Below are 14,888 nucleotides of genomic sequence, written 5' to 3'. Positions count from 1 at the left end.
ATGCACAGCCCTGTGCACAAAAAGTCCAGCCTTAGTGATGTAGACTAAATGCAACAGTCAATAGTTAGTCTTAGGTTGGTGGTTTACTTGGTAATTAACTCTAGTAGACTGTTTAGATGGATGACAGTAGTGAGTTTCCAGACATAAGATGTACTTCCTAAGGCAGCCACAAGCGGTAACCGTGACATAAGACTGTAAAACCAACCAACCCAGAACAGGGCTAAATCTGTCCAGCACACTCGGGATGACAGAAGAGCGGAGACAACGTTTGTTAATGATAAAGTACTCGATTTACCAGCTGACATAGTTAGTTACTGGCTCACTATGAAATACAAGCTGACGATACAGCGGTAGTTTATTGAAGGTAGGGTCTGTAACGTAGCTAAAAAAATAGTTTGTGTTGGCACTAGCAGTTAAGGCTAACTTTACGTTAGCAACCAACGATTAGCTAGCTACTGTTAAATCTAAATGTTCATTTAAGTTTACATAGCTAACGTTATCTAACGCACAATATATTTGGTTGTAACGTTAGATCACATTTAAGTTATAGAGATAACAGTAGTTGGGAAGTTTAACTCGCGTCGAGAAATCATGGCGTCGATGCGGTTTAGTTCGACAACATATGCAGAGGAGCAGTTCTGACTTTGGGCTGTCAACAAGCTCGCTGACGTTAGCTAGCTAGCTATCCTGGCTGGCCAACTAGCTCTCTTGTTACCATGGCCAAAATAGAGAACGGTCGTCAATCAGTGGACACAAGGAGTATCCGGACTATCAGCAGCAGTCACCTCGACGATGAAAGCTCTTTGGGATCAGACTCCGAGATCAACGGATTCACCAGCGACAGACAAACCGATAAATATGGATTCATTGGTGGGGCACAGCAGCACACGGAGGAGTCGTAAGTTTGTCTCAACTGTACAATGATGCATTGCCATTGACTTCATCTGTGCTGTCTTGCTAGTGTATTTCAGCTAACTAAAATATGGGAGGTACGTTTTATTTTATTTTTTTAATCCACTTGAGCCAAAATTGAGTGCAGGCTGAGAGTGTAGCAGTTCGATCTAGTTATGATGATGACATACCACACGTTGTTTTAGTGGTGTTGTCTTGGTGCCTTTTGCACAACAGAGCTCCCAACCAAGCTGCGTGGCACAAAGTGCTTTTTATGCCCAGCGTTTGCCTCACAGAGTATGGCAAATGTATATAAGGACGGAAATGGAGAGATAACATGTAGCACGATTCTTAATTCAGACGTGTAAACCATTTTGTCATAGATATATTACTTACTACCCAGTCTTTTGTAGGGGAAAAAAAGCTGAAAAAGCAATTCACGCCGTCTTGTTTGTTTTTCATTTGAATACAATTTGTTCATACCTTACCCTATTTTTTTTTATAAGAAGGCCTTTATTTCTTCCCCCTTTTAACTGGGGGCCTTAAGCCCACATTACAGCACTGAAATAGTGGAAGGAGTTGTGCCAAGCGCTGGCTGGGAGCTTCCTGTTTTCTGGAGTTTTGGCAGACTTGGAGCCACAGCTCTGGTGCCCCGTTACTAGAGGGCCTCTTTTGGCTCACAGCTTTATAGGTGGTCTGATCATAAACCCAGGTTTAACTTGCACCGTTTGGCAGTGATTGAAATTAACTCATCATTGCTTAAGGTCTTTAGAAGCTGAAGCTGGAGTATCACATATTGTTGTACTGATCTCCCAACATCTTTCTTTTTTTAACTGAAAGAGGGCTGTCCCAAGTTTAAAAAAAAAAAAACGTTCTTTGAAGACGTTTGAAACCTACAATTACAGACTTGCGCTGATGGGATAATTACATACCTTAGTAAAGCATAAGACCTCATTCATAATGTAGATTCGACATGCCTACCTTTTTTTTCTTTTTTCTGCTTGAGAATATTATGTGCAGTGACAGTCCCTAGTTGTTCTTGCCTGTAAATGCTTAAAGTTGAAACGGTCAAATCCTCACTGAAGCTCTCTGAGGTTAAACAGGCTTTGCTATTAAATCAGCCAGATCTGAGTTTGTCTTTTATAGTCTACTCAAAACAAGGTTTGTAGTTAATTTTGACTCCGTTTACTGACTGCATACGAGTGATGGCCACCCACGCAGATCTAATGGTACATGCAGGAAGATGATCAGCCTCTCTGAGGATGTTTTCTTTTCTTTTTTGTCACAACCTACCTTAGGCCTACCTTTTTGGATACACACTTTTTAAAGATTTTTGAAGTTCAGTACTCATTTGGTTTAATGTGAAAAAAAAATATATAAAAATTGTCTTTCCCTTCCTTTCTCCGTTGTGTCCCCAGAGCTCAGGATCTGCCCCCAGAGGTGCTCAGGCAAAGAGAGGTGAAGTGGCTCGACATGCTCAGCCACTGGGACAAGTGGATGATCAAGAGATTCAATAAGGTCAACACCAAGTATTATCTCAATAATACAAAATGTCAAGTGGCTTGTTTGTGTTGTATGGTGCTAGACATGTGGATAGGCCACATCTGAATTTGGTCATTTTCTTTCTAAAGGTTTTCTAGAGCCGGTATGTCAGCTTTACCACTATTGACTCTAGGCAGTAGTTTTTCAATCCTGACTGAGTAGATTGTATACATGATCAGACAAGGCAAATGACATTGCCAAAGTATTTGATTACAAGTACTAGGCTGTTGTTGACACATTATTTGCAGCTTCACTTACCTAGCTGCTTCTGTGTGAAACGCTCTCAGCAATTCAGCGCAGAGCTGCGACTTCATAGCGTTTCCATGAGTCAGCGGCAGGGCAGGACACGACCCATCCCTTTATCTCCCCATGTGACAAATTGACAGTCTCAGATTCAGGGTGGGGCTGTAGTGACTTTCTATGAGACAGCCCTATAATGAAGTTGCTATGACTACAAAGTATAGCTGAACTCAAATGCAAGGGAGCGCTTCAGAGTGAGAAGCACCTTATGAGAAGAAGAAACAGAAACCCTGTCACATACCTGACAAGGTCAGGGTTTCTGATCCCTTATTGTGCTCCTTCAGTTTACAATAATGTTGCAGCCGGCTCTCTTTGGGCAAGTATGCCAGCTTCATATAAGAAACAAACAGACAAAATAATCCAGAAATGGTAATGCAAGTCAAAACAACATCTGTGTCAGTTCAACTCTCTGTGACTCTATATGAAAGATTATAGCTATTGGACAGCCGGCCCAAGTTATGCTTGAGGTATTACTAGGTAATTTATACTTGTTCACTACTGTACATAGTAACTACATACAGTCTGGGTCCATTAAGGTCACCACATTCCACTTCCATTTAGATGCAATGCCAAGCAAAAAAGTATCTCGGTAGAATTTAAGTGATTATAATGTGCACATGAATAATGCAGTCAGTGTCCAGGTATCGTTGACCAAAATAGTTTTAAGTAGATATGAAGTCCTACCTTACCTTATGCCGACCTTACACCAAACGACTTTCCAAGCGGTTCCACTGTCACAGACAAATGTCCACTCTGGGAATGAATTGCTGAGAGTCTTGCTAGAGTTGGGACGCGCTCCCGTTGTCTCAATTGTTTGGTCTAAGGTGGTCATAAAACTCAGTCCGAGCTGTCTGAAGTAGTTATAAAATCGCGATCTCGATTCACCCCTGTTTGCGATTTAATTTTTAAATGACTTCGATATTTCGAGGGGCATTTTCGGCCTTTATTTTGATAGGACAGCTGAAGACATGAAAGGCAAGCAGTTGAAGAGTGTGCTAAGAAATTCTGTTTTTGATACTGTACTTACATTGGCAATTGACAAACTCCATTTCTCTAGAGACTGAAGCTGTAGCTGCAGCATGTTTATTGTCATGTTTTAATTATGTAAAGACATGTTCAAGGAGTTCATATAGAGCCTGTATCAGGGCCATATTTAGTTCAATGTGCTATATGTCACTATTTTTGGTAGCCTGCTGTACTTAAATGGCCAGTATGTACTTTATTTCCTGTATTCATTGAAGCCTCTATGTTTACAGGCTTGTGGTAATGCGCAATATGCTATAGGTGCCAAAAAAAAAAAAATCTGTTTGGTACTGCCAATTTGTTTTGTTTTGTCATGGTTCATGTGTGCAATAAACGTTACGCTTCGTGAGGAAAAAAATCGTGGCAGAGAATCGTGATATCAATTCTAAGCTTAAATAATTGTGATTCATATTTTTCCCCCGAATCGTGCAGGCCTAGTCTTAAGTCAGTCTTTTTCCCGTCTAGAAGTACACACAAAATCAAACGTGATTGATATTATCCTAAGTTTGAAGTCTTAAAAGTAAAATCTTCTAGTCGATGACATTATGACAAATTGTCTTTAGATGTGAGATGGTGTCACCCTTTAAGTCTTTTCACAGTCTTTTCACAGTCTTCTAGTGGATGGTAGGCGTTAGCTGTAACGCCCCTCTAAAGTGATGTTACTTTTTTTTATTGTGACAGATGTAACAGGTCTTTGAACAAATAGTGGCCACACAGCATTTTTCACAGCAGACAGTGAGCTGTTACTCGGTGGTTTGAACAGATAACTGCATTTCACAAAAAAAGGAACCAATACCAAGTGATGGGTCCAGAGCTTTCACCACTGACTGTACACACTGTATCAACCTTTCTTGGCTTGTGGAAAGCCATTGTCAAACTAATTCCCTTTTGTGTCCTTAATTATTTGGTGATCCCTTGTTCTTCTGTGGCTCAGGTAAGGCTGCGGTGCCAGAAAGGAATTCCTCCTTCTCTCCGAGGCCGTGCATGGCTCTTCTTGTCAGGGGGGAAGGTGAAGAAAGAGCAGAACCAAGGAAAGTTTCAGGTCAGAGAGATTTCTATTTCACTTCCTCCTTGCAGCTTCTTTTACGTTGTATTTTGGGATCATTTCATTTTTAAATCCCATCTGAAATTGTTAACTGAAACTGTGGCCATGCCAGCAGTGTTAGTTCTTTGGTTGAGAACCCTGATGTGTTCCACACAGGGCTGGAGCCAATTCCCGTTTGGTTCAGTAAGTAGCAAAATGTAAAATGAAATGCTTTTAATAGCTAACAATACAGCTTTCATTAATATTCAGCATAGTGAAATACACATCTTTTAAAGAAGGAAGTATTTCTTTGTTGAGTGAACTTTAGAGAATATCCACTTTCTGAATTGTTTACATTTGAAAGCACATTGCCCTCAATGGTGTTAGTGTGTCATACAGAGATCTCACAGTCTTCTCCATGTGTTTTGTCAGGAGCTGGACAGCCAGCCTGGGGACCCCAAATGGATAGATGTGATTGAGAAAGACCTCCATCGACAGTTTCCTTTCCATGAGATGTTTGTGTCACGGGGAGGACACGGGTACGCCGTCTGACGTGATGTAGTCTCGCATTGCCAGACCTATCTCCACAGCGCTGTGGAGTAAGGTCTGGCAACACCGCACATACATTCTGGGATAGAGGGGAAAAAAACGCTCTGGGTTGTGTGCATTTCTTTAAACCAATCACAATTGTCTTTGGCGGCGCTAAGCTCCCGACCCAGTGACCATGCCTCTGCAAAATAGTCCCGAGAAGGAACTTATTTTGGTGGAACATTTGCATCCTGCAAAAGGAAACGCCACATACAATATTAAATTAAGTTAACAATACAGTAACGTGAGTGAGCTATTTAAATTCGCTGGATACATGGTTAAATGTACTTTGCTCTTATATGTATCGCCACGTGTACATCGTCCACAGCAATCCCCGCCAATCGTTCCCAGAAGTTCCCAGTTAGATAGTACATGCTGTAAACATATTCTTTGTAACTCTTTACAATCATTCCTCAGACGAACCAAGCAGGCCCGATCCAAATTTTCTTCAAAACCAGCCATTTTCAGCATGTAGCTTGCTAGCTCGAAGTTTGTTATTATTTCCCGAAACGGACAGAGTTTGAGAACGGCAACACACAGAGAGCGGAAGGTGAGGGACATCAGGCTGGCAATTATCCTGGAAATGTACTTCAGTTGATCCAGAGTAGACATGATGTGACTTTGCACCCTGGGAAATAATGACACAGTCCTGTTTGACAATCATCTTGATAGTTTAACTGTCGTCTGCATTGGTGTTTTGACGCTCCGCAGGCAGCAGGACCTGTTCCGTGTTCTTAAGGCCTACACTCTGTACAGACCAGAGGAGGGATACTGCCAGGCTCAGGCTCCCATCGCTGCTGTGTTGCTTATGCACATGCCTGCTGAGGTACGTCCCTCCACCGCAAACACCATATAAACTGCCACGTTGGGTGTGAGTGTCACCATCTGTTGGCAGGCTTTGTAATACTGCGTTGGCTCCGGAGTTATTGGTTGTCTGGGCCAAGTTCTGAAGGCTTGTTAATATTTTGGTCTTTAAAATTAAAATCCACCCGTAAATCTCACACATGCTTTTTCTTTTTTATCATATTTTACAGCCCTGATTCAATTTCTGACCTTGGACAAGTCTATTTTTAAGCTGAACAGCACAGAGAACCGACTGCACAGATGATGTCATCTGGAGCTGCTCCAGAGACTGAATAATAGTTAGAACATTGCACAGTGCAGCCATGGTGACTTTTTTGGGGGTGTAGATCAGGCCCCCTAGGAAGTGCACCGGGCTTTGTACCCAATTTGGCATAGTGGCCAAACGGTGGAATTACAACTTCTGTGTCTGTCACGTGATGTCATGGGGCCCAAAAATACTAGACTGGCGAATGACATGTCTGTAAATCAGTAGAGATATATATATATATATATATATATATATATATATATATATATATATAATTTTTTTTTTTTTTGAGCGTCACAACCCTGGCAAAATCATTCGTTTCACTATCAGAATTTGATCCATTCGGTCCCATAACATTTGGAAAGTCTAGAAGAGGTGCAGGATTAAATAATTGTGTTAGTGGGGCGCTTAACCAGTACTGTATCCAGGTTTTATTATACATCCATAGTGTAGATTTCTTCATTCACAGCTGTAAAACTCATTCCAATGTCTCAAAACAAAGTTTGACAAACCCTGCTCATTTCAGTTTAGCATTCCAAGCTTAGTTGTTTAGGTTTGTAGATGTCGTCTACTGATCTCTGCCAATATCACTTTGAAATGTGAATTTTTGAAGGAACATGACAAAACCAACAGAGTTCTAAAGAGGCAGGTTTATTGGACTTAAAAAATGCTAAATTATTTCAGATGTCAAGGGGAAAGTTCTCTGAAATGCTGTAAATTATGCACACAAACTGCATAATTAAAGAATAGTAGCAGTCACAAATTAAAATCAACCAACTGGCATGTGATGAACATCAACAGAGTAGAGGATTGACTTTTTTGAGTACTAATGTTACCCATCTTAGTGGTAGTGTTAGTACTGGTGATTTAATTACTATTAATAGTAACTTCACAGTTCTTGTCTATGAAGTCTAATTATTTTGTTTTTCCCCTTTATGTTATGCTACACATCCAAAGTGCAAATTATGGCAGAATAAAATAAGTGGCTAGATTTTAGCTTCTATAGTCAAAGTCAAAAATGGCAGTAACCTGCCTCGCGTGTGAAGACGCGGTAAATGAACAGTTCAACTCATTTTCCTGACATCATCTGTATGCTTTTCCACAGGATGCCTTCTGGGGGCTGGTCCAAATTTGTGAAAAGTACCTTCCTGGCTACTACAGTCCTGGCCTGGTGAGACTGAAACACACACACACACACACACACACACACACACACACACAAGCATGCATGATGACATCACCAGGTGTTGGAAATGAATATTGCTTCATCTGACTTTGCGGTTACAACTATAATCCAGATTATCTAACTGATTTTTTTGGCTGCATTTTTGTCAGACCACAATGTGTCATTGGATAACTTGCTTACAACATTTAGCCTGGTGGTTACTGTTCAACATTATTGTTATCTTATTATGTAATCCATTTTAAATGGAAACTATAAGTACTAATGAAACATTTCCTTGGATCAACACAGCAACATGATGCATTTAGACCGGTTTATTTTTAACAACATGCATATCAGGTTTCAGCCCTGACAATACAGACTACAATGGCTTTTGTTTTCTCTGTTAAAGGTCCCATGACATGGTGCTCTTTGGATGCTTTTATATAGACCTTAGTGGTCCCCTAATACTGTATCTGAAGTCTCTTTCCCGAAATTCAGCCTTGGTGCAGAATTACAGCCACTAGAGCCAGTCCCACAATGAGCTTTCCTTAGTATGTGCCGTTTCTGTGTCTGTAGCTTTAAATGCTATTGAGGAGGAGAGAGGGGGGGGCAAGGTGGAGGGTGGGGGTGTGGCCTTGACCAACTGCCACTTTGCTCGTTTGAAAGCCATGATGTCTCTCTCTCATGGGTGTGCAAAGCAGAGAAAGGGGAGGTAACCTTTCCCCTTATGACGTCATAAGGAGGAGATTCCAGATCGGCCCATCTGAGCTTTCATTTTCTCAAAGGCAGAGCAGGATACCCAGGGCTCGGGTTACACATATCGCCATTTCTAGCCACTGGGGGACCATAGGCAGGCTGGGGGAACGCATATTAATGTTAAAAAACCTGGTAAAGTGACATTTTCATGCCATGGGACCTTTTAATGCTTTCCTACCTGTGTCTCTTTTAGGAAGCTATACAGCTAGATGGAGAGATCCTGTACGCTCTGCTGCGACGCGTCTCCCCGCTAGCCTACCGCCATCTGGAGAAACACAAGATCGACCCCATCCTCTACATGACTGAATGGTTTATGTGTGCCTTCTCCAGGACGCTGCCCTGGGCCTCTGTGCTGCGTGTCTGGGACATGTTCCTCTGTGACGGTAACAATGGCTTATTGCGGCGTGGTTGCAGTGGTACCAGATGTACCAGATGGTAGAACTTCTTCGCACTAGTATTCACTCACCTGGCTCTTCTCCCTCTCACAGGAGTGAAGATAATCTTGCGTGTGGGTTTGGTGCTGCTGAAGTGCATGCTGGGGACCCGGGAGAAGCTGAAGGCCTGCCAGGGACAGTACGAAACCATGGAGCTTCTCAGGGCCATAGAGCCACGATACATGCAGGAGGGCTTCCTCGTCCGAGAGGTAACCACACAGGAGCAGCAACATGGTGTAGTGACAAGGGAGACAAGTCTTGAACCACAATGCACGTGCCACAAGGCACTTGCTGGCAAACATTCACCCTGCTTAATTGTCCATGCGTGAAATTCTCAATCTCTACCAGCTGCAGGAGTTAAATTAGTTGAGTATTTCCAAAAGCACCGAACCCCCAACTTCTTGCTGCGCCTGTCCATGGGCAGCCCCAGCCCCCTCACTCTGACATCTCTCCATTTGTGCATGTATAGGTCCCGAGCATGTGTGTATTTCAGGCCTGTGTGTAACTAACAACAGAGTTGTGATTTTCCTCGCAGGATTAACCCTTGTGTTGTCTTCCCGTCCCCCGGGAACTTGTTGGTCTTTTTTCGATAGCTTTTGACGCTTTTTAAAAAAATGTTGTCACTTTTTTCAATGCTTTAAAAAAAAAAATGTATAGTCAATAAACCTAATTTAAATGACATTATACAGAAATGATGAATTATTTTGACTCGTAGTTTGGATCAGAGGATGTTGAGGGAATCACAGTTTATGTCAACGTTTAGTAAGGAGACGGTTTTAAAACTATTTAAAACAATTATACAAAAAAAACTATATACAATTGAGTAAAACACCCAAAATTCAATGGATATAATGATTAATTTTACCTGCGAAGAATGTTGTATGGCTTCCATACAACCTACAACCATGCATCCAAGTTATTTTTGCGCAATTCGGTTGAAAGAACCCCATATTTCTGATATAAAAAACTTTGAGGACAACACAAGGGTTAATAAAGTCAAAATGTCAAATTCAAATACTGCCCTATTTTTTTCCTATTTTATACTTTTATAATATTTTTTCCTTTGGCTCATTTTAGGCTGGAATGCCAGTTGATAAAAAAAATATAGGGCTGTACCGAATACAATTTTTTGAGCTTTGAAGCTTCGGTACTTATCACCAGCAAATATTCGAAGCTTTGGGAGGGTGTTTAAAATTTCCGACCGCACGTGAAGGCAGCTTCATTTCACGTAGAAAGAAAAAAGATTAATGAGAGAAGAAGCCACTTTTCTTTTGTTGTTGCAGGACAGTCACCTGTTGTTACGCAAACTCCTGGCCAGTTCAATGCTTTTTTTTACCTTCATAGTGTTTACAACTTTTTTGTGGCAGCAATAGAGGCAGTGATGTTTACTGTAACGTTAACGGGACTCTCATGGCGCAAAGCGGACTGACGAGTCGGCTGCAGGGTGACGTCGGGTTGCTTTTTCTCCAAAAAGTTGAATTGGTCTCAACTGTTTGCTGCGGGCATTTAAAAGAACTGTCTGACGAGTGACGACCGACGCAGTGTTTGTGAATGCATGCTCAGCCAGTACCTCACTAGAGAATTGGCAGCGTGCACGGCCGTACTACCTTTACCTTTTATCAAATCGCCTGAAAACTAGAGATGGTCCGATACCATTTGTTGCTTCCCGATACCGATTCCAATACCTGAACTTGCGTATCGGCCGATCCCGAGTTCTGATCCGATACCAGTGTGTCATGGATAATATTTTGACTTGCATAAACTCAGTTTTCTTTACGTCTTCTACTGCAGTTTGCTTAAGAAATGAAGTCTTTGTTATTGAAAAGAAGTCTTATTTCACTGGAATAATCCTTTAAAGATGTAGTGGAGTGTTGTGTCGCTCATGAACAGTGATTGTTCAGAAATGCAGCCGAGGAAACAGCAGAGACTCTTGAGAGCGTGATTTGAAGTGATGCAGAGACAACTTAGGCAGAGTGCTGGCTGGTCAGTATCTGGTTCCTGTGTCAAGCTTTGTGTGAGTCTCTGTCCAGGCTAACAATACCGCCTCTTATATGAAGGGTTGGCTTGAGTGTGGGTGACCATGCATCCAAACCAGCCCTAAGGCACTTTGGCATTTACTGACAAAGGTCACATTTTTAACACAATGGCCAAACGTGGAAGGAACATACTGTGTTACTGTGTTTTCCAGCACGAGGGTCTTTTTTTTCTGCGCATTTCCTTTTTGAAAATGATCTATATGTTGAAAATGAACATGGCTCCAGCTGTGACCTAATGACGTGTCCCTTCCTGCCGCAGATTCTGGAGGTGCCGGTGACAGCGCGAGACGTGGAAAGGGAGAATCACACCCAGCTGAAGCGCTGGAAGAAGAACCGCGGAGAGCTGAATTTCAAATCCCCACCGAGGATGCACGGTGCTCGGATCATCATGCTGGCTGAGCCGCCAAGACGCCAGGACCTGCAGCAGAACCCCACCATTGTACTTGAGGTGCCTCAGCCCACCCCGCAGCTGAAGAAGGGGAAGGAGGAGAGGAAAAGCAAGAAGAAGAAGAGCATAAAGAAGTCCCAGTCCATTGTGGAGATCCCTAATCCTTACTCTCTTCCCAGCGACCCCCCACCTCCTCCACACTCGGATCCACCAGCTCCACCTGCAGTCAGCAGCGAGACGCCACAGACTGAAACAGACCCACCTCACCAGCAGCAAGCACCTCCTACACACCTTCCCCCTGCCAAAGAATCTCCTCTGCAGCGATCCACTCAAAGCCTTAGCAGCACAGATCAGGATACATACCTGTAGGCGTAGGCGTAGGCGTGCGTGTGTGTGTGCGTGTGTAGCACCAGCACCCTTAAGCCAACGACCAGCCAGCCTTGCCAAGGTCTATTATTCCACTGTTCGACTGATTAGTGTTCATTTGATTAATTTTAGACACCGTTTTGCCTATATTATCGGTATACACTAGAGCACCACTGCTAAGTGTACACCTACTTTGATGCTTGATGCTCGTATTCAGAACATAAGTCTTAGTATTCTGTTTGCAAGGGAGACATGTTACTGAGCTATTGGGAGCAAAGCCATTTCTTCAGAGCAGTGGGGTTTCAAGGTCTGAATGGGAATAAGAGAACAATGAGGTGCTACTACTTATGCAGTTTTTTTCTATACACTTCCACTCAAATTCAACACTATCAAGTTCATGGGTAATACTGTGCAGCAGTGGATGTAAAAGTCCAAACTGCAGGCTTTTCTACTTCTTAAGCCATTGTATTTCATGAGGGGTTTTGTTCACTAGAGGGCAGCCTGGCAGAGGTTTATGCTGTTACACTCCCTGTTAGTAAAGCAGCTCACAGCAGCAGGGGTGGGATTCCTTTAAGGATTCACTAACTTTGGGAGGTATTAATCCGAGTTGACGTTTTTTTTTGTTTTTGTTTTTGCAGTAAGGACACTTGTGCATATCATGTTTTATATTCTTAAATTTGAATTGAAAATCCTCTTTCCTGAATGCAGGAGATTGAGTCACACCACACTGTGTTCATGCAAGTCTTTTTCCTGCAAGCGCTATTTATTGAAAGACCAGTTTAAACATGAAATGTGTTCATGCATGCCCTGCTAGTGCACAAAAGCTCTTTTTTTTTTTTTTTCAGAGTCCGTAGAATTGATGTTTTAACTCCCAATATTCACTGTGCCAGGCACTTCCAGCCACTTTAGCGCAGCAGTAATTCATGTTGCTCTGGCAGCAGAGAGGAGAACACTGGACATTCCTAACTGCATGACACATTCCTGCCTTGTTAAAAGCGTATCAGTCTAAAAGCTGTCTCTTGCAAATTGCAAATCTGTGTAATGTATGTATTTATGCATGCGTTTGCTGCGACATCTTGGACAGCGAGTGAGTGCAAATCACTGCAAAACAGTGCCGACCTTCCGCTTGGCTTTGCTCAAATATCCAACTGGAGCAAAGAAGCAAAGATCTTGTTTAAAAATATTTTTTGCTAGAATTTCCAAAGCAGATCAAGACTGTTGTTTTGAGATGACCTCCGACCGCTACCTGTGACCAGGCGTGTTCTGTTAGTACAGTCAAGTGGGATTAAGTGATTTCAAGATTTCTTGGGCATATTTTTTTTTAGCATTTCTTTGTTGAAAATCTGGCTCATTTCTTTGGGAGATAGGTAGACATGCAGTGGTTGCAAGGCTTTTTTTTCTTCAAAACATATTGGACAATCTTTTGTTACGGTCCAAGTCTATTTTCTAACTTTCATCCCAAATGATAAAAAGGTAAAGGGAGTTTTGACAAGCATAAGCACACGTGTAAGATGTGTTTGTGTATATAATTAATATAAAAAAAGTTTGCTAAAAGATGCATTTGTTGGGTCAGTTATAAAAAGCAATGACGTTTAAAAGAATAACACATTTTTAAGCAGCCACTTGCCTGTATGCAATAGTCTTTTAGTTGCTTATATTACACACCTCACATTTTGCTGTTATATTTTAATTTAATGCTCATTGTGTAGATACAACATGTAAAATAACAATTTGTTTTGTATTGAAATCTATTTTCAATGTGATATGCTATATTTTATCGAGCAGTTACAGAAACTGCAGAGGTGACATCTCTAAATCATTCGAAGTGTCGGACAGTATACCCTCAATCAACATTTGTAACACTAGAAAAATCCGAAATTGGGTAACTTTTGCAAGTGAAAATGTTTGTTTTTTTATACTCTAAGACAGACTGGTATTATTTTACCATTCACATTAGGGTTGTAAAAGCGATGTTTAACAACCATGGGGCAGTAGCATCATCATGAGTTTCAATTTTACAAATAAATTTGTGTTTAAAGCCAACTTAAAACCTTTTTTGTTGCATGTTTTATTGATTACCATAAGTTGGGTAAAGGTCTTGTTTCCACCACCAGATGGAGCTCCGGAGTCATCAATTTGAAATGGAGCCGTGGCTTACCTGCATGGTACTGTGGCACCCTGGGGCCTCTCAAAGAGATGTGTTCAATTCCATTTTTTACTGTAGATTTTTCATGCATCACCTCACAAAAATTAAATCAACAGTTATAGACAATTACATGTTTAAAGCTATCAAAAGAGAAGATGTAAGAAAAGACTTAAAATCAGTTGTTTTTAAAAAAAAAAAAAAAACTTTGTTAGACATGCAGTCCAAGTCCTCAGTTAAGATTGGCAACATAACCTTTGAACAAAATTCTAGAAAAACAAAAGGTTTAGTGCGTAACTTTTTGACATTAATGAACGTCCGTTACATTCAAGCCTTTGCCAAATGAGTCGATACAAAGCTAATAAGGACTATCAGCTCCGCACAACTCTTTATTTCTCAGTATGGCTATGTTCAGAAACTGTTTTTTTTATTAGTTCAAGGTTGGATTAATGTAATGCTCTCTATGTTGGTCTGAATCAGACCTCTATCTCACGACTTCAACTTGTACAAAATGCTGCTGCTCGCTTTTTAACTAACACATCTAGACGCGCACACATCACTCCTGTTCTCTACACCCTTCATTGGCTCCCTGTGCGTTTTAGAATCGATTTTAAGATTTTATTGTTTGTTTTCAAGGCCTTAAACGGCCTGGCCCCGGAGTATTTGTCCGAGATCTTAACCCTGCGTGAGCACATCCGGTCCTTGCGGTCCTCAAATCAGCTGGTTTTAGAAGTCCCAAGGTCAAAGTACAAACGTTGGGGTGATCAGGCTTTTCCATTTGCTACCCCGAGACTCTGGAACAAATTACCCCCTGAAATTCGGACGACTACAGATGTAGCACTTTTTAGGTCTAAACTCAAAACTTATCTGTTTAGAAAGGCTTTTAATACATAGTAGTGGTGTGACAATTTCCTTCTCCTATTTATATGCAACCTCTTCTGACTTTATTGTTTCTATGTGTCATTCTTTTTATTGTATATGTTACATGATGTGTGTTTTAGTCTTGATTCTGATGTTAAGCACTTTGGATACCTGTTGGTTACTGTAAAGTGCTATATAAATAAATGTTGATTGATTGATTGGTGTCGTCCGGCAACTTTCGCATGCAGAAAATCAAGTGA

The 14,888-nt window shown here is 41.4% G+C and overlaps 1 protein-coding gene across 1 annotated transcript; it reads left to right on the top strand.

Annotated features, from left to right (window-relative positions):
• The first annotated feature begins 188 nt into the window (after positions 1–188).
• LOC116050522 (TBC1 domain family member 10A-like) lies at positions 189–13,674 on the top strand. Its single transcript, XM_031300639.2, has 9 exons — positions 189–898; positions 2,310–2,409; positions 4,691–4,798; positions 5,213–5,319; positions 6,080–6,194; positions 7,585–7,650; positions 8,594–8,783; positions 8,889–9,043; positions 11,130–13,674. The coding sequence occupies exons 1-9, from the start codon at positions 717–719 to the stop codon at positions 11,625–11,627; spliced, it is 1,521 nt and encodes a 506-aa protein (XP_031156499.1). The 5' UTR covers positions 189–716; the 3' UTR covers positions 11,628–13,674.
• Positions 13,675–14,888: the final 1,214 nt, after the last annotated feature.

Source organism: Sander lucioperca, chromosome 2 (genome assembly GCF_008315115.2).
Source record: "Sander lucioperca isolate FBNREF2018 chromosome 2, SLUC_FBN_1.2, whole genome shotgun sequence".
Classification (NCBI taxonomy): Eukaryota; Metazoa; Chordata; class Actinopteri; order Perciformes; family Percidae; genus Sander; species Sander lucioperca.
This window is presented reverse-complemented; position numbering and strand designations above follow the sequence as displayed.